Genomic DNA, 23695 nt, shown 5'->3' with positions numbered 1-23695 from the left:
GCAGTCCTGCTGGATTCAGCTGAGCCACGGTGCTTGCGCTTCATATCACCGAGGCATTACAAAGTTTGGGACTTCAGTTGTTGTAGCATAAACAGCACCTAAAAGAGCCCGTACAGCCCCCAGCCGCATGTAACTGAAGAGCATCAAAACCTTCTAGACATGAAGAACTCTAGTTTTGGAGGGTGGTGTGTGCTATGGGAAACATGCACGGCTTTCTAGAGCCTTATTTTGAGTTTCATGTCATCCGAATGGCATTGCTCGTAGTAAATGCATTTAATGAACTAATTTTAGAACTATAGGTCAGCACTTAAATTTGTTTTCTCCTCATTAGTCTCACAATGAGATCAGGTCTTCAATCTCGCAATAAACTGTACTTATTCTCATTTCTTCCCCGTCTGCCAGGTACTTATATTTAGTGCAAGTCAAAGAACGTGCCGGGTGTGCAGCCTGTGCTCTTTCTAAAAAGTTGGACTCCATTTCTAACAATTCAGTCATATTTCCAGCAGTAGATTTTTTTTTCCCCTCTCTTACTCAATTTTTCTTTTGTTCCCGATCTTTTGTTCCTTTTGTTAGATACAGAAATACCATTGCACAAATCAGCTGGGTTGTCATGGGGAAACTTCACAGCAGGAACGTGATGAAAAGATGGCCAATTTTTTTTTTCTCTCTCTGAGATACCGCAGGGGAACAAACAGCAATCGTTTCCTTACCAACCTACAGGATAGCTCGTGGATGAGGCAGGAGCAATGTGCAGCCTTCTGTTCTTCCTCTGCTGCTGGGTTTGAGAGCTGAGCGAAGGAGAAGCAGGCGGCAGTCTGTTGTCCAGGAGTATCCCCTGGATTCAGTAAGCACTCCAAGTCAGATTGATTTCGCTTTTTTAGCGCAACAGATCTGTGGAGCAGCGTGTCTCCTGCTGAAAGAGAAGCACATGGTGAGTACGCCTCTGCCATCTGGCCCTTGTCGCTCGTATCCACCTCGTTAAGAATGGAGCTTTCCTCGTCCCGAGGGACGCAGCGGGGCGAGTGGCAGCTGCCTTGCTGGCAGTGTGTGCTAATGCCCTAAGGAGATCGGATCAAGAGCTGCCTGCCCACGAGCTGTGAACGGGGCATGGCGCAGCAGGCACTGGTTCAGCAGGGGAGAAACGTGTGAATTCCTCTTGTAAAAGTCACAGCCTTCACCACCCCAGCTTCTGCAGCTGCCTCCGTGGGCCGAGCTGTGCACCTCATTGATCCTCGGGACAGAGGTTTTTATGGGGTTGATGCTAATCAGCCTATTTAGAGTTCTTTCCACTCCAGCGGAATTGATGTAAGTGCATGGCAGAAGTTCAATGCTGCACATCATTAAGGGAAAGCAAACCCTTCATCTGGCTTGGTGGTGCTGAGGGATGGCTGTTGGGTCAGACGCGATATCATAGCAGGATTGAAAAGGTCAAATAGATGGCGTCTTATGTGGGGCAGATGATCAATGCTCTCAGCACTATACTTAAAATTTACAGGGCTAACAGAAGCTACCTAAGGAGGGAAAGGTGCTAAATGGTTTGTGTGTCCTTTAATGTCCTCACAGAAGAGACAGCGAGGGTGTAAGCTGTGTGCTCGTTGTTTTGGGAGGAGATGGGAGTACGTTGTCTCACTGCGACTGCAGCAGAAGGCTCGCTTCCTTTGCTGGGAGCTGCGCCGTGTGAATCCCCGTGAGAGGAGGGATGGATTCTGGTAGCAGCATGCTAAGCCTGTCACCTGCTTTGCTATTGATAAACTGTTATCAGAACAACACCCAAACAGCATGAAAAACGTGCTGCAGGGCAAACATCCGGATCGACTAAGAAATGATTTTAATGGGGGTGCTGGATGATTTGGGCACTGTTGATCCAGTACGGTACCAGTGTCCTACTTGATGCGCACTGTCTGTAACAATTACAGCGTGCTGCAGAGGATAAACCTCTAGTCAAGGTTTTCAGAGCTCCTTAGTAATCAGTTGTGCCAAACGAGTGGCCAGGAAGCTGTGCTGAGGACTTGTTGCATGTGGAAGTGTGGCTGTTCCAGCTGAAGCTGGTAGGGGGTGCTCACCAATGTGTTTTCCTTTTAGTGTCAGTGCTGTGAAGGAGATCAGAATTGTTCAGGAGTACAGGGCAGCACTGGCAGGGTTACTCATTTGAGGTATGGATTCATACGCTCATTTAGTGAAAGATTTGATCCTCTTGGCTTAACGCAGGTGAGTTGTGATCTCAGTTGGTCTCTGTGTGCTCCCAAAACGTGAACAGTTAACAAGATTTTGTATAAATAAGAGAGCAGAAATGGATATCTTTGCAGAGAGTAAATACTGCAACAGGGTTGTAATGATACTGCATTACGCTTGATCGGGGTGTTTTATCTCCACGTGTTAAACCTGAAGCTGGCAAGGAAACTAAGGGGAATTTTGGGAGTCTCTTAAAATTAGTTGGCTTGCTCGTGTTTTTACTGGGAAAATCTTCTGTAAGGGGAGGCCAAGCCATGAGAAATAATTTCTGCTTCCAAGTGGCAACTGGAGAGGTAGACTCAGAAGCATCAGCACAGCATGCTCGTAGTGTAGGTGTTGCATCCTTTGCAGTGGGTGTTCAGGTGGCTGGGCTCTCTGTAAGGGCATTTAGAAGTGGCATCTCCCAGGTGAAGCATGGACACGATGCACCTGCAAAACAGCCGTGTCCATGATAAGCCAGGTGCCTGCCAGCTGCCCTGGGAAGAAGCTGCTGGCTGGGAAACGGGGCATGGGGTTTATTTGGGGCATGGGGTATTTGACAGGCTTAAAAATATTACTTGACATTCTGACTTCTGGTTATCAAGTATGCCTTTGGGATCGATGTTCTGGTGCCTCATGTTTCCTCCTGTCCCGGTAGCTGCCAGGCCAGTAGCTGTTGTGTCTCTGCAGGTGCAGTGTCACCCCGTGGTGGTCTGAGAGCTCTTTCAGTCCCGTGAGCACCTCTGAGCATTTTGCTTGCAGCAGCATGGCTATAATGGCATATCTGTCAAAACCTGGACTGCTTATTGTCCTTAACTCTGTCATAAATCTTGCCGTGTACTAACAGCTTGCCTTGCTTTTCTCAGGCTTGTTGCAGACACTATGGGATGTGCACAACCAGTTACACCCGGGTGGCTTTCCCCGTCTCGGTACCACAGGCTTGCAGTGAAGCTGACTCTGCTCACTGTGGCATTTGTTGGAGAGCTGTTAGCACAACTGGAACGAGTCCTCTGAACGTTCGAGGCTGTTTTCAGATAACCTTGACGTTGTCAGAATCACAAAAGCCCTACTGAGCTAATAACCATATAATTCTGCAGCCTTTTCTTTGTGCGAGTGGAGCAGCGATGGGATTTTTTTTGTGTGGTGCTGCTAACCAGCTGTGAGCTGACTATTCATTAATTGCGTGATGGTGTAAAATTGTGCAGCTCCACATGTTTTATTTAGCAGAAATCCTAAACCTGCTGTTACCTAATGGATAAGCTGAATGCGTTCACATGTTGGCCAAATACACAGCACGTCCAGCTTCCGTATTCACTTGTTTAAGTGTTTTTTCAGAGAAACTGAGCATCACTTCCCTGGTACGCTTCCTTCTGCCCTAGCAAAGGATGGGCTGTGTAGCTGGAACGCTGCATCTCCTAGATAGACCGAGGCTTGATGACCTCAAGGTTTTTTAAAACCTTTTTTGGCACCTTTATCTCCGAGTATAAATAGCTCACAAGCCTGTTCCTCAGCATTGGCTAGACATAAAGTGGTGCTAAATGCTTTTGCGAGGTGAAAATAGGCTTTCTCAGTTACTTGTAGATGGAGTATGTCCAAGCTGTGTGCTATATTTACCGCTTCCATTCCCAGCAAGTAGTGCTCTGTAGATCCAGGCAATGTCTGCACATTCTGTATACTGTATTTAAAGTGCTCTCCTAACGAAAGACAAGCAAGTCCCTCCGTAAGCCAATTTATTTATCTTTAAAATTATTCATACTGTTTTTACACAATTACGATTAGCAGCAATTCTTAGGTCTCTCAAAGAATCATTTAAGATGGTCAGGTAGCGCTGCTTCCTTTGCCAGTGTTTGCTGTGAGCTGCTGGACAAGTCTGCCATTTACTCCCTTAAGTCTCAACTGGTTGATCTCTTATTTTGTTTTAAACTGGCTGGACGAGCATGGATTTTCATCCTCATGCTTGTGGGAGACAGGAGAGCTTCATAAAGGACGTGGCTGCAATATCCTCGTGCGACTGCCAGGGAGGAGCAGGTGGGCAGAGCCTGATTGGGAGCTCAGCAGGGACAAACTGATTTATCTGTGTTTGTTTTTTTTTGGGAAAGGTCATGGGGAATTCTCAGTGACCGCAAGGAGATGTTTTTCCTCGCAGGCAGCAGCTGTGGTTTCCAGGAGCTCCGTTAGTTCCCAGCTTAATTGGTGCTCAGGAGCCACGGGTGATTACTGCCTGCTACATTATCACTGCTTCTGGTGATGTGGAGGGCTCCTGGAGGTGGTCTCTCCATGTTTTATTTGGTTTAAACACTGAACCCTTGTACTAACTGGCTGTGTGAGGTGATGTGACATCATTAAGGCCTTTGATAAATTGCTGTGAATCTTTTCTGAGATGTTACTGCCCATGAAAAATCCTGACCTCTTGTCAGACCTAGGAAAACAAATGGAAGTTGTATAACCGTGTATAACTTCACTGTTTTTTTGTTGCATAACCTAAAAGCCTACTCCAGCTCTAGTAGCAAGCTGCCTCGTGCTCATTAATAATACTTGACATTAATATTTCTCAATACACTGGCAAAGCTTGTACCCTCAGACATGCCTGTAAACCAGGTGTGTTTTGTGCATCTGTGGCTCTGAGCAACTCCGCACCCGTGACAGCTGGATTAAAAAGCCGGGGAAGCACAAGGGGCTGTCTGAGCTCTCAGGGAGCCCCTGTTGGAGCCATGAGCGTGTGCAGGACCTCCTAATATGCTGTGTGTGTTTTTTTTCCTGCTGTAGTCAAGTGCTGAGTGCAGATGCCGATACCTTTTGGATGGCTGGTATTTAAAGAAAAAAAAAGCCTAGGTTTTGTTAGAGCTCTTCGAAAGCACTGAAGCTGAGAATGAGGATACCAAAAATAAATTACTGGCAAAATGAAATGAGGTAGGATTTGCATTTCTGGGGAGGGGGGGGAGGGCACAGAAGCTTAATACAAACTAAACATCCCTTTTCTTCTGCCACCTTTGCTGGTTTGCTTCAGCTTTTTTTATTATTATTCTTTGCATAAGTGGTTGAAATGCCTTTGTTAGGGGTAATAATTTAAGGAAGGCTGAATTACCATGTCCTCAGTAGGAATACAGAGGCATATACCTTCTTCTGTGGTCTCTTATCCTCTCTGTCATCCTGAGGTCAGCTTAAAAAGTGCAAATAATCTTCATCCTGACTGAATTTTCAGGTAACTAAACACATGCTGGAAATCCGGGGATCCAGCTTTGTGTGAGTGAAGTACTGTTTCTGTAGAAACAGAACATTTGCTTTGTTTGATTGCTACTCCCTCTTGTGGGTTTCAGGACAGCTTGAACAAGCTGGAAGTTCATTCTTGGCCTTACTGTAGGGAGTAATTCATCGCCAGGACTCCTCTGACCTTCTCGATGAGATGCTGACCTGAAGACTTGCCTCACTGCATAAAGGGAAATTGGAACGTTCTTTTATTTCAAGAGGACTGAATCTGTTTATTTATTAAAAAAGCACTTATTCCTATTTTTTTTCCAAGAATTTGCACTGCTCTGCTGTTGGTGTTTAGTATGATTTGCAATTTTTTTTTTTTTTTTTATAAAAGCAGAGACAAGTCTGTATCATGACACTTGTCTCTTTCGGACTTGGCAAGTGTGTGATATACTGACCGAATTACACTCTCTCTCATACCTCTTCTCCTGCTGTCAGCACTTCTGCATTGCAGTTCATGCGCTATTGCTCGAGCAATAACCCTCTGCACTCGCAGAGAGCTGCTATATTGCACAAGTTGCTTCTGAAAGCTAAATTCCAAACAAGAGCGATGTTTCCTTCCCGCGTGCTCTCCCGTATGCCCACTCAGTACAAACGACTTAACTGTGCAGAAGATTAATCTTTTCTTGGAGTTTCTCGGTTGTTCTGCTGGCGTAAAACTTGGGTAATGTTGTGTGAAGGTTTCAAACTGCTCCCTCGTGCGTTGGTTTTCCTCCAGAGGGATGTGTAATCTCTGTTCTCTGGGCCAGGAACTGAAGCACAGTGAAGTTCTGAATCACTCCGAACTGATGGCAGAGACCTGTGCAGCTTCACTGCCTTGCTCTTGGCACGAAGCTCTCCAAAAACATCCCACTGAAACGTAGTGAGACAAATTGTCCTGACCTATTGCACAACGCGAGGGCCCCACACGAGTGTGATTCTCAAGTACCAGCAGTTCACATGATCTAACTCCAGTCTTGCACCACCTCGGAGTACTGATACAGTCGTTCTGGGCGTCTTGTACTTGGTGTGGCCAGCTCCATGCGATGCGATGAGTAAAAACCTTTTCTGAAAACACTTTTCCTGCCTCGGCTGTAGCCCTGCCTTCTTTTGGCCTGGCTCTCTGAGGGCTCCTCATGCAGGAAATCCAGAGATTCAATTGCTGTCCTGGGGCTGTGCCTTCTGTAGGCGAGCTCTGCTTCCCAGTTAGCTGGAGTGGTGTTGTCTTTGCAAATGAAAAAGCCTCTACCTGGCTCAGCACGGTTAACCCGTGGCATTCAGTTGAGAGAGGAATAATAAATAAAATTGGTATCTGTAGGTTCACTATGACCTATTGGAGGATGCTATTTTAAAAAATAATCATGTGGATTTTCTTCTCCTGAATTTCTACTAAAATTCTATGATTTACTGGACTTAAATTTGATCTTTGTTGGTGTTGAGCTGTTTCTGCCTTTGCTGCAGGAGTAACACTGTGTAACTGGCTGTAGCAGTGGCTGGCTTTGTTTTGTTCAAACAGATATAAAACAGACACTTGATAAATAGGAAAGAGGAGCAACAAGTTTCTTTCATTCCTGAGCTAATCCTAAGGAATAACAGTTTGTATACAGCAACTGGAGTATGGCTATTAAAGCTTGGGTGTCATAGGCACTTGTCTCCTGTACTTTTATTGAGCCTTTTTTCCCTTCCAGACTTATTTTTCACTAGCATCTTATTTCCCGTCCCTCCTGTGCTCTCTCATTTGATACTCATCATCTGTTATAGCCGTGTAATGTTCTTTGTGTACCCCGCCATGTGCTTTGCTTGGTCTGCAGTATTTTCAGTCCTCCTAAAGCAATATCAGAACCTTTATTTTAAAAATTTCAGGGTCTTTTTCTTCTCAACTGGTAGTTTATGGACACTGCTCTAAGCAGCTGCTGAGGTTTGTACCGGCAATTTTAACCTCCTAAAGGTGCGGAGCCCAGACTTGCTGACTCGTATCCAGGTGAAATTTGGAGTTCTGTGGGTACCCCATTCTGGTCATCACTGATAACATTTGCTTGTAGCAGTCTCTGCATATCGGTTCTTATTTTAAATATTTGTACCAGTCAGGAACAAAAACTGTTTATGTCCACGTTCAAGAAGATGTTGGCACTCGCCCAGCCCTGGAGCCCTCCCCAACCTGTGTTTATGCTGTGAAGCAGCGCCTGAAATACTGCTGTTTATTGCAGCCTCCCAGCTTGGTTATTGTGCTTACTTTCTCCAGGAGCGTGCTCAAGACAAACGTGTTTGCTCTTTGCTGATGTCTACCAGCGGCTGGACTCATTTTTGCGTGCCTGCTTCCTCGCTGAAAGTCTTTCTGCCACCTCTTTGTGCCAGCGGACCAGCCGTGGTGAGAAATGCGCTCTGTTTGCAACTTCATTTTCACGGGGAAGAAGCAGCAGTGGAGCACCAAAATGCAGTTCAACTCTCCATTCGTAGCATCGCAGTGAGGTATTAAGCTAGAGACAATGCAGAGCCATTAAGATTGCAACTTATTTCCCATCTCTCACTTCATATATGGTTTAAGCCAAAATTACCAAGTTTTGCGTGCAACCAAGTCATTAGCACTACCCGCATAATAATCCTGCTGCCTGTATTATAGCAGGCATGCAGGTTTTCCCTCCAAAAAAAAGAAATGTGGAATGCCAGATATGTGTTTTTAAGTTAAGATGTCAAGACTGTTTGAGGAGCGCTTAACTCCAGACCTACTGTGGGACGGGTTTTACAAGCTCTTATCTCTTTTAGGTACCCTCTTCTGCCCAGATTGCTCTTAAGCCCTCTAAAGTCTGCAGTGAACTTGGCGTGGCTTATTACAAATGCTCTTTTAAAATCAAGCTGAAATGCATTATTTAAAGTACTCTGGAACTCACCATTCTGCTTCTGTTTCTTTGAGGTTCAGTTTTATCTACATTTTACATGTGGTTAAGTCATTGCAAAATGCTGCTGGTCTAATAGGGAGAACTGAAAAGGGTCAGTGTGCTTGCTTGAAAAGAGAAGTTTCTCTTTTATATATATATAAAAAAAAAATAATTTAGGGAAAGGAAGCGGAGGAGAGCACTGAATGCAGCTTCATGCGAATGAGTATTTCAGGAGATGGCACTGGGAAGCTTTTCATGCATTTCTGGTGAGACTCCAGGACTTGGTGTTGCTGTCAGTTAGCTGGGTTTTGTTGTGTTTTTCCTTCTGGGCATCATTGCTAGACTCAACAATTCTGATCCGTTTACTTGAGTGAACGACCCAGCTGTTTCCAAGGCCAGCGTCAACTCCTCCGAACTATTTTACATGAATTGAGCTCAAGCACATGAGAGCAGAAACGCGCGGGGTGTACGAAGCTCATGGGTTTGTTCCCCGAGATTACAGCTGTGGAGTGACATCCAAATTCTTCCCTGGTGGGAGCAGTCACTTTCTGCCTCGAGCCGTTTAGGGAGGAAGCACTAATTGAAGATGTGACCTACATGTGGTGAGCTGATACCGCCTTGGTGCTCTGCCAAGCGCGCAGCCTATAGAAAAGCGCTCGGGGTTCGAAGCTGTGGGGCTGCCAGCCAGCTCCTGTGCAGGAGTTGTGCTTTCCTCCCCGCCGTGCTTTATCAGCAGAGGAAAATGGGGCAGGGCACGTATTGCTGAGCAGCTGTGAAAGTGGTATGCCCTCTGTATACAAACTGATAGCTCGGGATGGCTTTATGCTCCTGACCAGCGACCTTCCCGTTCTGCAGGCTCTGCTGCTTCCAGGAATGTTTTTACAGGGCCCTACAGAGCTGATTAGTTGTCAACTAAGCTTCTCCTCAATGTCGCCTCCGAAGCCGCCTTGAAATTCTCCAGCGTTTCCACGTGGAGGGGGTTTGTTTAAATTGAAGGAGGTGCCTCGAGCACCGTCCCTCCTACCACGAGCCTGGAGCCTTAAAGCAGAGCCCAGCTTGTGGCCGAAGCTGCAGCTTGGTACGCGAGGGGCACAGCATCGCGCCGGGGGCAGCACCAGGAGCGAGCTGCTGAAGAGCTCATCTGCAAGGTCTGTACGAGTAGCATGCATGAATTACTTGAGCAGGTAGGAGAGGAAAAGACACCTTACAGCCTCCCCACTAACTCGTGAATGCCACAGTGTTCCCCCCCATACCTTGGGGTTTGAGAAACCAAAACATTTGCTAAAGGAATAGATGCCTCTCAGCCCCTACTAGGATCTGTGGCAATTGGTGCAGGATATCCCCTCTTTACAGCTGTTTTAGGATCGATTCCGTACCGTAGGATTTACTTTGGCAATCCATGCAAGCTTCTGATGGAGCGGAGTTATTGTTTAGGCTGTATTTTTAGCAGCCAGCCCTTTGTGACTACATGGAAATGTAATTTATGAAGTAGGATGCTACTCCTTAATTGTCTCTGACGTTGTGGAAGCGTACGCAGTGTTCGCCGCAGCGTTCTGCAAAGTAAACATTCCCTTCATGTATGGGGGAAAGGGGCTGTGTCAACAAGACTGCCCAGCTCCTGGTCACATGCTTGAATTATCTCCCCAAGATGAGTTTCCAGGCAAATGCATAAGCAAATGTTTCTCCAAAGCTGACAGTGTTTGTATGTAAATTCCTCATTAGCTGCGGGTCTCTTCCCTTCCTTCTCTTCCCAGTCTTTGGCTCAAAATGTTGAGCGAGGAGACCAAGAATGCTGACCCCTTAAACACAGATAACTCGTGCTAGCACCATCGGCATGCCAGAGGGGAATGTCTGCCTGTTTGTACTCCCTGCTCCTGGCTCTCGGGAGTTACCAAAGAGAAAAACAAAGCTCTGGGGTTCGGAGAAACTTTAAAAACAAAATGAGAAGTCAAGCTTGCAAGGAAAATTCTCCGTAAGAAGCATCACTTCATCTCCCACCGAACTTCAGTCTTGTAGGGTTGCATAGAAGGTAAAGGCAGGATCGCTGTATGTTTGAGGTGGCGTGCTGGTGTTATCCTCCATAGTGAGGATGAAGGTCAAATATTTGGGCTGAAACCATAATTATATTTAGCTGCAAGTCTAAATTGTTAGACCTGGCTTTTACGAGCTCCCATCTGCCACAGCTGATGGCCCTACAACAGGGTAGGATTGGGGGCAGCACCTCTGCCCTTCTGCTCGCTCTTCTTTGGGATTCCTCTCGGTCTTTCAGGTCTCACAACTTCCCACTGTGGTGGAAATGGTTAGTGCAGCTTCCAGCTCTTAAAGCTTTAGGTTTGAGGCAGAGCCTGGGAGCTGACAAGGCCCAACACTGTGGTTCCACCAGCAGAGAGGCATTTTTGGCTTACAGGTGAAATACTCTGCTTAGATCTTTTTGCATATGCTTTTCACACAGGTGTTTGTATACTCAGGCTCTCTGAGATGTTCCTAACCAAAACCCATTGTTTTCATCTGATACCTTAAAATTTTGTGCATTTTTCCCGTTATTAAGCAAAGGGACAGAAAAGTTTGAGTCAGTCAGGAAGCTGCTAGGAGCTATTCTTAAATCTGGCTCTTCTAAAATGGGAAGATCCCACAACTTTGCCTGCATCCATATTCCAAACTCCTGATGCTTTGTGATGCTAGGCATGAATGTATTCAGGCTCAAAGCACTTTTGACTATTTATTTTGAGTTTTGGAGGTTAAATGGGTTCCTGGAGCTGCTATTAGACCACGGCTGCCTCCCCTCTAGTCATGCTTCCCCTCTAGCATGACTTCAGCTCATCTGACTTCGCCGTGCCGAGAAGCACTTAGGCCTTTCAGCGGTTTCCTTCCTCCTCCTTGCTGTGCCGCCTTCTAGCCTCAATCGAAAATAATCTGTTGATACTGGCAGTACATTTTGGTGATGAAAACCGGACATTGTTTTCCTAAGAAGCATTTAGTTGTGTACACTTGAGTTCATTGCCTTGGTTACGGTTTACAAGGAGGTTTTGTTAACTCTGCCAGCTGAGCTGCGAGGGTGCCAGGGTGCCCACAGCAGACAGAAATGATGAAGTGAAATGCACGAGTCGTTTTTTTCTGCTTTCATGTCTTCAGAAGGGTGTTACTCTTTAGATTTTTATAGACATTCTTGAACATGAGAAGAACAAGATTACAAACTTGAGGAGGAGGGGGTGGGAGGGGAGAAAAAAGTCCTTGAGTAACCAAATTTTTCTTCTGACAAAGTGCTTTCCAGCTTTTTTTCCTCTGTAAAATGAGACTGGTCTTCTCACTGGTGGGAACAGACAGTGCAAGTAATAAACATGCAGTAGAGGGACGATGCTGGCATGCCAAGAGATGCTACTTGAAGATGACAAAGGGAATACACAGCAGAATTTTTGTAGGTGTAAGTAGAACCAGCTGAGTTGCATATGGAGGTGACAGGCGCTATTGCAGTGTGGCTGCTGATTTTAGGAACTGATACTGGTGTGGTCCAAGCTGGAGCCACTGTGCTGTATGTCACAGGCTTTTCTGGTGTTTAAATCTACCTGGAAAAGTTTTGACTACTTTATTCCAACCTGAAGCCGTGCTTCCAGGCCCCTGCAGAAAGCAGCTCTGGCACAACACACCCTGAAGACAAAAAAAAAATAAATAAATAAAAATCAATTGGGTGTGACTTTGTGCTGGAGATGAGGTTAATGGAATTGGTTTGCATTTTATGGGTGACTGTAACGTACCTCAGAAATGGCTGTGATCTTTCCTCCTTCCTTATGGCACAATTACTCTGCAGTTGTAGGTAAGGGATTGTTTCAGAGCGCTTCTCCTTGCAGTTTTCTGAATCGGATGTTTAAGATTTAGGCCTGCGTTTGTGTAGGACTGCGGTGTCACCCTAGGGCACGAGCACCAGGAGGAAGGAGAGGTGAGGAGGAGAGCATGATGTGGCTGCAGAGTTCCTCTTCCTGGGAAACCCATCAGCACCTGCTGGCCTGTCCAAACCATATGAACCACACCGTGTGTCAGATCAGCTCAGCCGTGCCCCAGCTCGTGTTTTGGGTGCTGTCAGCTCCGTATCGCTGAGAAATGGAAGTTGGTGACGATGGGAATGACCACCTGCTCCTTGAGTTCAACCTGGAGGTCTGTAGTGCCCTTGTTTATTGTGATTTACCCTGAGGCATGAAGTGTTTTCTCGAGTAACCAAAGTGAAAACAAACATCTCGGGTTCTGTATCGATTTGGGAAGTAATCAGAAAAAGGTGTGTGGGACATTTTTCCTGTAGAACTAATATAAGGGAATGGCTCCTGCCCTACCGTGGGGTAAACTGCCACGGCCCAGAGGTGCTCTTCACATCTGCCTTTGGCTTTTGGGTCTCTGCATTGGCTTTGCTGCACCAAGATTAGGAGCTGAGCGCTGAGGGGGAACCCCAGGTAACCTGTGCTGGACTCAAGGACGCTGAGAAAAGCAGCACCACCGGGCTGCAGCCACAGAACGAGGCACTCTGCTCCACGTTGGGCTGCTGGGTCGTGCCAGGACCTGCAGCACTCACTTTTCCTCCGGTCAGTGGGATTTTCTGGCATCCTCTGCCCTTACTGGCAGAGGGCAAGGGAAATGTGGCAGGCGGGAGCGTTATCAGCCTGAAATAAAGGGCTTAGGGCTGTGTTTTGTACCAGCTGAGTAGGGCAGCGTTTCCTGAGCACGTTACGTTGGCCTGGTTCCTGATTTCAGTACGAGCTGCTCAGGGAAGTGAAATAGGTGAGTGTTAAATGTAAGCTAGGGATGTTTGGTCTGTACTGAATTTGGGCTGCATCTGAGGTGTGCTGGGCCTCCCTTTTGCTGGCTGTTTCACGTCTTGCTGTGCAGGCGTGCCTGAAATGCATCCTGGCTAGTTCGTCTTCACCAAGAGGAACCTGAACACGAGGCAGCTGTGTGTCTTTGAAGCTCCAGTTATCATCTTCCAGAGTAGCTTAAGCCTGACTTTCTCTAGTTAATGTTTATATATACACAGCTTTGAGGCGTGTGATTATTTTCCTGTTTCACAGGAGCATGCATTGTTTAGATCTGTTAATTTCTTTCTGCTTTTATGCGCACACTTGAAGTAGACTTAAGTCCGTTCGCTTTTTTCAGATTTTTTTTTTAAAAGCAAGATTGAGTCTTTTACCCTGTAATGAAGCAAAACGCTGGTTAAGGGGAAAAAATACCTGCAGGTTCCAGAAATGGGAGGCTTTGGAGTCGGATGGAAGGCAGAGAACCAGTTTCACACCTGCAGAGCCTCCCCGTGCGTGTGCCCAGCCTTTCCAGGAGCAACGGGACGTGGCTGTGTCCAGCGCCTGCCAACGAATCCAGCCAGCATCCTACCCTCTGAATGCAAAACAGTGCCAGCGCTTCCATAATTAGCTAAAACATTGTCAGCGGCACGGAAGATGCAGGAACAGGGTGCTCTGCCAGGGTGAGGAGCCGGCTTCTCGGTGCGAGGTGAGCAGCTCATGGAAAAACTGAGCTCAGCTGCTGGGTGGAGGCTGCGCGAGGTCCCAACCTTTGCCGGTGACCAGGAAAAGAGCGAGCAGGGTTTAGTTGCTAAGGGAGCACCCTGTTTTGCGTCTGGGCAGCCCAAGAAGAGCCGGTGCCAGGAAGAGATGACTCGTGGTGTTTGCTATTGTTGCTGCTGCGGAATCTCAGCGGCTGCGAGGAGCTGCTGGCGCTCCGCTCCTCCTCCCTGCCCTGCCTCTGCTTCTCCCATCAAATCGGGTGGGATCGAGCTGGCACTAACGTCTTTGGAGACAGGGTCTCTGCTCTATTCATCGAATTTTCTTAGGCGGGTCTTGAGGCATTGACGAATTTAGTGCTGCTTAAACACCTGTGTTTTCTAATTCTTTTCCTGATTTTTTTTGGTGTCCCCCCAGCACGTTTTAGTCCCATCTAGTTTATCACCAAAGACCTCTTGAAACACACAACTGCCTTTTTTTGTCCAGCCAACGTTCCCTATTCCTGCTCTGCTGCACCTTGAGACTTAGAAAATGCTTTTTGTTCACTTTTTTTTTGTTGTTTGTGTCATTTAGCATGTAATTGCTATTTCCTAAAGAATCCAGCCCATGCTGGAGCATCCAGCTCAGATCACTCGTTTTAAGCTCAGCTCCCCACAACCCTGCACACCGTTTTGGTATAATTGCAGCAAATTAGCCGCCGTTAGGTGGTTTATTTCTGAGATGCAAATGCTGGCCGTGTGAATAGATAGACGTAGGCATCTGTTCAGGTGCTGCTGGGTGTTATCTGCAGCGTGCTCAGAGACGTGGCTTGGATGTGCTGCCCAGAGGGTGGCCATGCGCTGAGCAGGGAGTTTCAGTTATTGCTGGTGTTTATCAAGGAGGTTACGAGCCCAGGGAGCTTGGAAACCACCCTCACAACCCTTTCTCTGCCGTAATCTGCCGAGGGGAAGCGCTTCACGGCAGCGCTGCCACCAGCTGCTTCGCCGAAGCCGCCTGGGTCTGGGGGAGATTTTGGCACCGCGCCCGATGGAAGCTGCCGCCGGCGAGGAAACCCCGAGGCGCGCTGGGGCGAGCTGCTGCGCTGCTCGTGACATCCTGAGGCTGCTGATGGAGCCCGACGGCTCGGGACGGGGCTGTGGCTGCCTGTCGCTGCTGCGCGCACGCTGCTGACTCAGAGCCGAGCGCCGGCAGCCCGCTGAGCGAGCAAGAAACCAGGCTTGGACTTCGTCCCCGGAGTGTCAGAGCTTTGTGCCAGCACCCGTGGGACGCCAGGAGGGCTGCGTGCCCCCCAGCAGGGAGCTAGCGATTAGCACTGGGGGATTTATGTTACCACTTTCAATTTTTTCTTTCGGTTTTTCATGAGAAGAACAGGCTGCGGCCATGCAGACGGAAGCAGACTGCCTGAGCCCAGAAGCTCAGAAACTGGTAAGGCAAACGGGGGGAGAAAGAGGGAGGGAAGGAGGGAGGGCTGCTGTGCTGCCCAGGGCTCCCCGGCTGCCCCAGCCCCAAAATCCCCGCGGGGCAGGGGCAGGGGAAGCACCTGTACTCGTTCAGCTCTTCCCAGGCTGCTCAGCCTTCAGTCAGCTCCCCTCGTGCTGGTGTGTGTTTTCACTGAACGTGCCTAAAAAACAAAAAAACAACAAACCTTCGTGGTTTGTTATTTTTTTTTCAGCCCAGCAGGGACTGTGCCTGTAGTCCCACCGGTATTTTGCAGTCCCCTGGATACCATGAGGTTCCTGGGCATTTATCGAGCTGCTCGGCTCCGCTGTGTTGTGAGGTTGCTTCCTACAGGTTCCTGCCCCAACTGCCTGTGCCTTTGCCTGAATTCAAGCATAATGATCATGGATGCTTAGAGAAAGTGCTGTGGCTTTTTTACATGTGTTTTTTTTTCTAAGATTTGGAACAGTCTATAAGAATTTAGCCTTATTTTGGGCACGTGTGTAATTCACAGCAGCTCTACAGCTAGTAAGGTGCCTGGTTTTGCCCCTGACTGACAGTCACAGGCAGCTAGCTCTGCAAAAGGCTGGGAATTTTTGAAGGCTTTTTAAAAATAAGGCACAAAAATGTGAGCTGCTGACTGCTCAGTTTGGTATGGGAGCAGATACACCAGCTGAATTGGGTCTGTGCTTCCTACAAGTTTCAAAGCAGCCCCGAGCCTGCATGAAGTTTTAAAGGAGGGATTTGTCATCTGCTGACACGAGCTGTCACTCTCCTCGTTCCTCGCTGTCACCCCGTGGTTCAGAGGGGAGCTGTCAGACCAGCCCATAATGGGCCTCTCTGCCCAAAGGGTGGTGGTTAGCAAGGAATCCTTGGTTTATATTTAGGCGAACCTGCTGCCCTCTGAGCCATTTGCATGGAAGAGAAAGGTAAGCTGGGCAGGATGTGGGCTGAGCAATCCCTGCGTGATTCACAGGCTCGCCATCAGATGATTAAATGGTGCAAAGTGTATTTATTTATAATCCCAACTCGGCTGCAAAAAAATGCAGGTGAGTGACCTCTAACCACAGAAGTCATTTCCAGACAGCCTCATTTCAGGGCGAAGGAGCGTGTGATAATGCAAGGGCAGCTCCTGGGGCTCGCTGGTTTCCATCGCTTGTTGCTGGAGCGGAGGGGAGGCAGAGGACAGCAGAGCTGCGGGTTTCCTGCGGTGAATTCGTGCGCCTGCTGCACTGTGGGGATACAGCAAGTCAGGTGCTGCTTGTCCAAATAAGCCGTACCTTTCTGAGAAGTACACCAAGCCTTATCAGATTTCTTTTGGCTAACGAAGCATGTGACTGACGTAAAGGGAGCGAACCGTTGTGCAACGCTTCAGGAAAAAGCTTTCACCTGCAGCACACAGGAGCGGGATGGCAGCACCCATGAAAAGTTGTGCTCGCAGCAAACGCCAGTCGCTGGCTCTGTCTTGGGCACGTTGGCAAGCAACTCAGCCTGAGAATAGCTGTTACAGAAATATGTAATAGCTGTTGCAGGGCTTGCAGGTATCATTTAGTCGGGCAAACATATGTCTTAAAATGTCTGCGGCATTGGGATCAGAGAGCTTTCTGAATATGGTTTCATGCTGGCAAGCTAACAAATGCTTCAGCCCTCCACAAAATACAAAAAACAAACCTAATCTTAATTTTTAGCCTTAGAAGCAGATCATTTTGAGTGCATTGGATTTAAGGAGAGCTTTGTATAGATTGAAACCTTCTATGCGTGTAGCCCTGTGGTAAGTCCACATCATTTTTTTCAGTGCTCAAAAAAGCAGCATAATTTCCTGCCTTTGTTGGCTATTTCTTGGGGCTTCCAGTGTAACAATGAACCCTTGAACGCTGCAGAAAGGAAAAGCTCCGCGAATGCACACCTTCAGGATGTGTGTCATCAGCCTCTACCTAACCAAGGCACCTCCATAATTCTCTCGTCGGGACGATAATGGACATCCAGCTTCCCCGGGCGAGAGGACGCCGTGCTCGGGGCCGGGAAGTCCCCGCTTCCTCCAGCATTGTGCTTCGTGCAGCAGCGCTGGGCACAGCACGGGTTGACCCCACAGCTGTGGATATTCCCGTTTCTCCCCGCAGCCCCGTGGGGCAAACAGGGGGAGGAAACGCTGCTGGCCCTGCCCGGCTGGTGTCCAGCTTGTTCTTGGACGGCGTTGCACGGCGGTAACGAAGCAGGTCGCAGGGCCGAAGGTGCCAAACTCCTTTGTGCACGATAAGGATCTGCTGCGCAGGGCTGGATCTTCCTCTGAACACTGAACCCAGCGTTAAGCAGGGCTGTGGGGCGCAGAGCAGGAGGACAGGCAAAAGCAACACGCACTTCGCAGGGCGTCTGCAGCTATAAATCACTGCGGGCGACTGCACTGAAATGACAAAAATGCAGGATGTGTACTTGGAGAGTTCCAGCGACTTCCCCGAAATAAGGCAATTCTTTTTCAGCTGCTGTGGGTCTCCACGCTCCTCTCGGCAGCGTGGTTGCCGTCTCCTCTCGTTTTGCCCACGGGGCTTTGCATGAAGCCCCTGCAGGTTTTTTTTGGATGGCACGCACGGTTCAGCTGAAGCCGCCAGCAATCTTTGTCAGATGCGCAATGCTTCGTAAGAAGGGAGTTACAAAAGCTCTTTAATGAGTGCAATTAGGCTTTGTGTTCTTACTCGTCTGTTTTTGCCAGTGATCTGTCACTTCTGATGAGGCCTGCGTTACTCACGGAGTCGGCAGTGAATTTTAGATGGTTCTAAGATTTGCTTCCTTCGGTCTTGATTTATCTCATCTCAAATCCCTTCAATAGCTGTTTGTTTTAGCAGCCTGGAGACTCATTTTAGCTTTCGTACTCCAAATTTTCAAAGCCTGCCTGCGCTCATCGCCGCTGGAGGTGTGCTGAGCAGCGTCATGGCCCTTGTCGGGGTACGGGCGAGGTGACTCGGGTCTGCTCTGGCAGTGCTGGGGCTGGAGGGAGGCCAGGGCCGTTCAGGCAGAGCCTGTTTTGGGGCAGTCAGCACGGGGAGAAGGGCCGAGCTCACGCCGTGCTTTGCAGGCTGTGCAAGAAACCGAGGTATTTATAGCAGAGAGCTGTTAATGCGAAAACGCAGCCCAAGTGTGTGGTCTGCTGAACCGAGATGAGCTGAGTCGTGCTCCTGCTTTTGAGGAAGAGGTGCAGAATAAATCTGACCCTCTTACACCTTTGCCTAAAGTCCATAGTGGCAGCGGAGGTCACGATGCGATCCTTCACGTGTCTGCAGCACCTGGCTGTGCTTTTGTGCAGGAAAACTGCCAGAAAATGCTCTCCAAAGGCTCGTGGACAGCCTCAGCCGTGAAGGGCTGGGAACCATTGCGGTAAAACATGGACCTTGTGCTGCTGGCTGACCTGCTGCTCCTTGGTGACAACTTTCTGGGTACAGGCGAGTGTTTGGGAGCTCTTGCTTACCCCCCAAAGGAACTCAAAGTGCCTGAAGTGCCAAAAAGTCCTTTTTAACTGACCTTGCCCAAGGTAACGAAATAAGCTGGATTGGAAACAATTCAGTGATCACCTAGACAGCACCCAGCACCCCAAGGAACACGTCTGAAATGTAAGGATCAGTTCACTCGTGGAATTTGCTGCAAAATACCAGGCTTATGGAAGGCTGCCCTTCGTTCCTCCGCTGTGTAAGATGAGGCTACTGAGAAGCCAACAGGCTCGCTCTTCATGGGGGATGCGTGGAGGGGATGAGGTCAAATTGGGAGAGTATGGGTCTTGACATTATGCAGGAGGGGAAAAAAGTCTCTATGAGGATGGCCAGGCATCAAAGCAGCGGCCCTGAAAAGCTGCAAAGCCTCCAACCTCGGAGGTTTTCAAGACCCAGGTGGACAAAACCCTGAGCAGCGTGGTCAGAGCTCGGTGCCAGCACTGCTCAGGGGTGGGAGCAGAGACCTCCCGTGGCCCCTGCAGCCAGAAAGTGTCTGGGATGCTTTGGTGCTACACGAGCGAGTCAATTGGAAGTGCTGGTTACTGCTTGGGGTGGAATAACCTTGCACTGGCTTCTAACAGAGGTGCTGGTAGGGTACATGCTAATGGCAGGATTTGTTAAGTTTGAGAAAATCCTAATTCAAAAGCTATTTGAAAGGATCTGGAATATTTTGTTCCCTTGCTTGCGGTGACAGCTACTTAATGCTGAGGAGCCATGTGGGCCTGGAAAGACAAAGTTCATAAAAAACATATGCTCGTTCCAGGACGTGAGCCAATCCGGGATACTCAAGGAAAATGTATTTTTACTCCTGCATGTCTTAAAGGTTTGAAAATTGGCTCTGTATGAGCAGGCGAGGGCTTCAAAGCTGTAATACAGTAAATTGGAGGCTCCCCACGGATTGCATCTAAAACCAAATCGTATCCTGTATATGCATGTATACGTAACGTGCCATTTAATGGGATGCTCAGAAAGCCAAATCACTGCAGTCAGTGCTGGTATCCAGGGAACTGGCAAGCCTTTTCTCAGGGAGGGCTTGGAATATTGTTTTTTTCTTTCATTTTCCAAGTTTTGTTTCATCGTTGTGCTCAGTTCTGGAGGATGTGTACTTGTGCAGTACAGCTTGCAAGGCTGTGAATCCTTTGGCCCTTGTGGTACAAGGAGAACGCATGGGGAGATGCAGATGTGTGTAAAGCACAGCAGCTGCATTGTACAGACAGCTGTTTTTTTCTAATCTGGGAGATCAGCTGGTTGTTAAAATTCATAAGGAAGATACCCACAATCATTTTAACATCCAAATAACCCTGGCTTTGTGTCGCCCTCTTGTTATTTAGGTTTCTTTTCAGGTAAAGAGGGATCACGTAAAGTCAATCCAGTGCTTCTTCCAGCACTGTGATTCCTTACCTTGAGCGTATGCCTTGGTGCATGTTTATACAGCAGCTGTCTTAAAAACATGCAGACCTCACAGCCTGGAACCTCTGTCCCTGGTAGGGCACACAGGTGTGTTCATGTTTTTTTTCCAGAACCCAGCTGATTGCCTCGAAATTCAGACCAGGAGCCGAAAAGAGCCGAGCCAACATCGGCTCTTTCTGCCGTGGACGCTTTTACCCTCTGAGCAGGTTTTCTGGTGTTGCAAGTGGTTTCTCAAGCTGAAGGCATCTGGGGTGTACGGATTAGAAACTCCTTTCATTTCTATGTGTGGCATTTGCACAACAGGGAGCTGAAACAGTCCCCAAGATCTATAGATATATAGCACGTCTGCTGGCTGTGTGCCTGTTATTATTATTTTTACTTTCTATTTTTTATTTTTTGCCGAGGGACTGTCTAATTCAGATTCTTTGGTGTTATTTTTGATGAGGATTTAAGATGTACAACGCTGCGGGATCTCAGACTTCCCATACAGGAGCTTGTGCTTGGCTTTCCCTAGTCCTTCCCTATTACCTGAAAATTGTAGCCCTCTTCCTGCTGGTCTGAGTGGTTGAACATTTTTTGGGGGTGGGCGGAATACCTTTATTTTTCCTCTTGGTTTTCCTTCTGTTTAGGAGTGCTAGCGAAAGAGCTGGTGCTCTGACTTTCTGTGTGCTTGACCTGCATATTATTGTAGTTTTTCCTGCCAAAACAGGTACTTTGCTTACAGGGAGCAGCTCTGGGGCCGGGGGAGTTGAGTTGGGTGCCCTCCTAGAGCGATGAGAGCGCGCGATCCCGCTTGCTCCCTGCTGAGCCCTCCTGAATCACACTGGATGCACCGCTCGCAATCCCACCGGACCAAAGCCGAGCTGACTTTGCACATCAGGCTTCCTGTTTTCGCCTGGGATTTAAACCAGATTATTAAAAATGTTCCTTCCCAGCCCGTTCTGGCACTTCCAACCCCGTCGAAATGAGGAAGCTCTATAGCTCTCGTGGGAGGCCTGTTCTTGGCAGGTTTCCCCCTCCGGAGAGCTTTGGGCTTGAATGGCGATGTCTGGATGCTCAGATGGAGCCGGTGTGTTTGCTCGGGATCCCCGTTCCCTTGCCTCCATCGTTCCAGCCCTGGTGGTGTGTAGTTGTGCTGAAAGGCAGCGTTCACCGAGCCGCTGCACCTGCCTGTGCGCTCACACCGTGTCAGCTGCCGGGAAGAACAGCACGTAACGTGTTTGCTGTGGGTCCAATTAACTCATCAATAAAAAAAACAATTGCACCACATGGGGGGAAAATAAAAAACAAACAAGCCAGACCTGCCTTTCTTAAATAAATCAATCCAGCAGTGTTCTCCCTAGCAGTGTTTCCTCTCCAGCCCCACAAATGGTAATTAAAGAGGCACGGGGCGCTGCTCAAGGCGGCTGCTAACCAGGGGTAGTGCCCGCACGCGGGTGCATTACCTGCCGGGGAAGCACAACAAGCTGTGGAAGGCAGGGCCGTTCCCTGCAGGAGGGAATTAACTCCTACAGGTGTATTTACAGCCCTGCCGAGTCCAGCCTCCGTGTCTGGGGCCCTGCTGAACGAGCGCGCTTCGCGTCGGAGCGCCCGGCTGTGATTTCACCGCTGTGTTCCCTTCCGCAGGCTGAAGCGAGGCTGGCGGCGAAGCGAGCGGCGCGGGCAGAGGCACGGGAGATCCGAATGAAGGAGCTGGAGCGGCAGCAGAAGGAGGTACGTGCAAGGTAGTGGGGGCACGATCCAAGAGCCTGGAAGAGAGGGCTAGCCTCTGCTTGGCTGAGACCTCAGTCCGAGCGGAGCTGGTGCTCCTCAGTTTTATTTGCTATGGTAGGATAGCAAATAAAACGGCCAGGAAAAATAATTCACTGAATAATCCAGTATAACAATTCCCAGAGAAACACCAGTGGATAGTTAGCTCGTAATCATTGTTTAATATTAAACCTGAAGGTATGCAGCTTGTTTGTGTGCGCACTGGGGGTGAATTCCTAACATTTCCTTGGGAATACTGAGGGAGGGAGAGTCCTGGCCCTCCTGTGGCTCTCTTCTTGCAAGCCGTTTCACTTCGTTGCTGTGAAATTGGGGTTGTCCTGTTCATAAAAACGATGGTCTGCTGTGGGTAGAGGTAAAATTTGGTGGCTGACAGTTGGAAATGGAACTTGGTAAAACACTGCCTACTCCAGTGCGTTTGGATGAAATCCCCAGTGTAGCCGCTCAAAACCCTTGGAAAAAACTGTTGTTTTTGTGCAATCAGCAAAGTTACGTGTCAGTGTGAGGGCAGATCATGGGCTTCCAGAGTAGGAATAGTCATGAATGATCCTGAAGACCAAACCAGCCACTTCTGCTCCTGTTCTGGCGGGTAGGAGCTGAGCTGTGTGGTGTTCTCTCCACTCCAGGAAGCTGGGAGCAGTGGTTTGTTTTGAAGCCACAGAAGCTCAGACAGTGCCATTAAAATGGAGCTGGGAGCACGGGCAGACCAACCCAGTGGTGTGACACCCAGCAGGGCTTAAAACTTACATTTGTTGATGTCCAGTGAACAAAAATGAAGTGAGATTTATTGAAACAGCAGAGCAGACCTAGCAGGGTCAACAGCAATCATAATTTAATTTATCCAAGTAAAATAAGTTTTGATGGAAAGGGAAGAAGTAAGGATTTTGGAGGAGGGGTTATGCAGGAAGAAGCAGCGTACGTCTGTGCTTTGGGATGCAGAGAAGGAACAGAACAGCCTGGAATGGAAGTTGGTGGGCAGTTTGCCGTGCCGAGCCTTGTGCCTCGCCGAGCTGAGGCACGTTTGGATGTGCCTTAGCACCCCGCAGCCGGGTTGGACGTTCCTGCAAACACCCCAGAAGGAAGAGCTGCAGGGGGGCACTGCTGCAAGCACGGTGCCCGTAGAAGAGCGGATCCTTTTAGTGCTACAGCTGCTGCTTGTTGAGGGATGCTCCTTGTAGCCCAGCCCACGGCCATGAGGGCTGCACCGTGGATGAGTGTTGGTACCGTGAGGCCTCCTGGTGTGCCTGTAGTGTGATGGGGTTGCTCAGCAGCCCTTGGGAGCCCCAGCAGACAAACAGTAGGTGTTTTGTTTGGGCTGCGAACTAAGTATGGGTGTTGTGGCAGCTGACAGCCTTACCATCTAATTTGCAGATGACACTAATGAGCCTTGATGACCCCTTGAAGATTAAAAGCTGCTGCTGCAAAGGGCGTCCTAGTAAATTGAAATGTTGGTATGGAAGCTAAAGCCTGCAAAGGTTCCGTGTGCTCCCACAAATAACTGATCGGAAACTTGGTGAAAATCTCCTTATGTAGATGGAAATGGGATGGTACAGGGTGTCACGCTAACACAGGGAATTCAGTGCAAGCTAACCCAGATACTCACTACAATCTGTTTTGTAATTCACTGGCATAAATTACAGGCTGTGACTGCACACTTGCTTAATATTTCGCAAGCTTGGATATTCCCTGGATTTTTCACATAGCTTCATCTCAGCCCCCAGATGCAAGGTAGAGCTAATGAGGGTGGCTGCACAAAGCTTTTCATTGCCACAGATATCTTCCAAATATA

General features: G+C 48.5%; 1 protein-coding gene across 44 annotated transcripts in view; it reads left to right on the top strand.

Moving 5' to 3' along the window:
- LRRFIP1 (LRR binding FLII interacting protein 1) overlaps positions 1 to 23695 on the top strand; it is a 100418-nt gene that overhangs the window by 20830 nt on the left and 55893 nt on the right. For 26 of the 44 annotated variants that reach the window (XM_084524001.1, XM_084524002.1, XM_084524004.1 and 23 more), the window contains exon 2: positions 21766 to 21852. In XM_084524001.1, coding sequence (XP_084380127.1) covers positions 21766 to 21852 — 87 coding nt within the window. Of the gene's footprint in view, positions 1 to 5100; positions 5122 to 7714; positions 7912 to 9325; positions 9503 to 14682; positions 15239 to 21765; positions 21853 to 23695 lie in introns of those variants that run through there. The other 18 variants (XM_084523978.1, XM_084523972.1, XM_084524008.1 and 15 more) reach the window with 15 other exon arrangements.

Source organism: Aythya ferina (assembly GCF_964211825.1).
Source record: "Aythya ferina genome assembly, chromosome: 6".
Lineage (NCBI taxonomy): Eukaryota > Metazoa > Chordata > Aves > Anseriformes > Anatidae > Aythya > Aythya ferina.
This window is presented reverse-complemented; position numbering and strand designations above follow the sequence as displayed.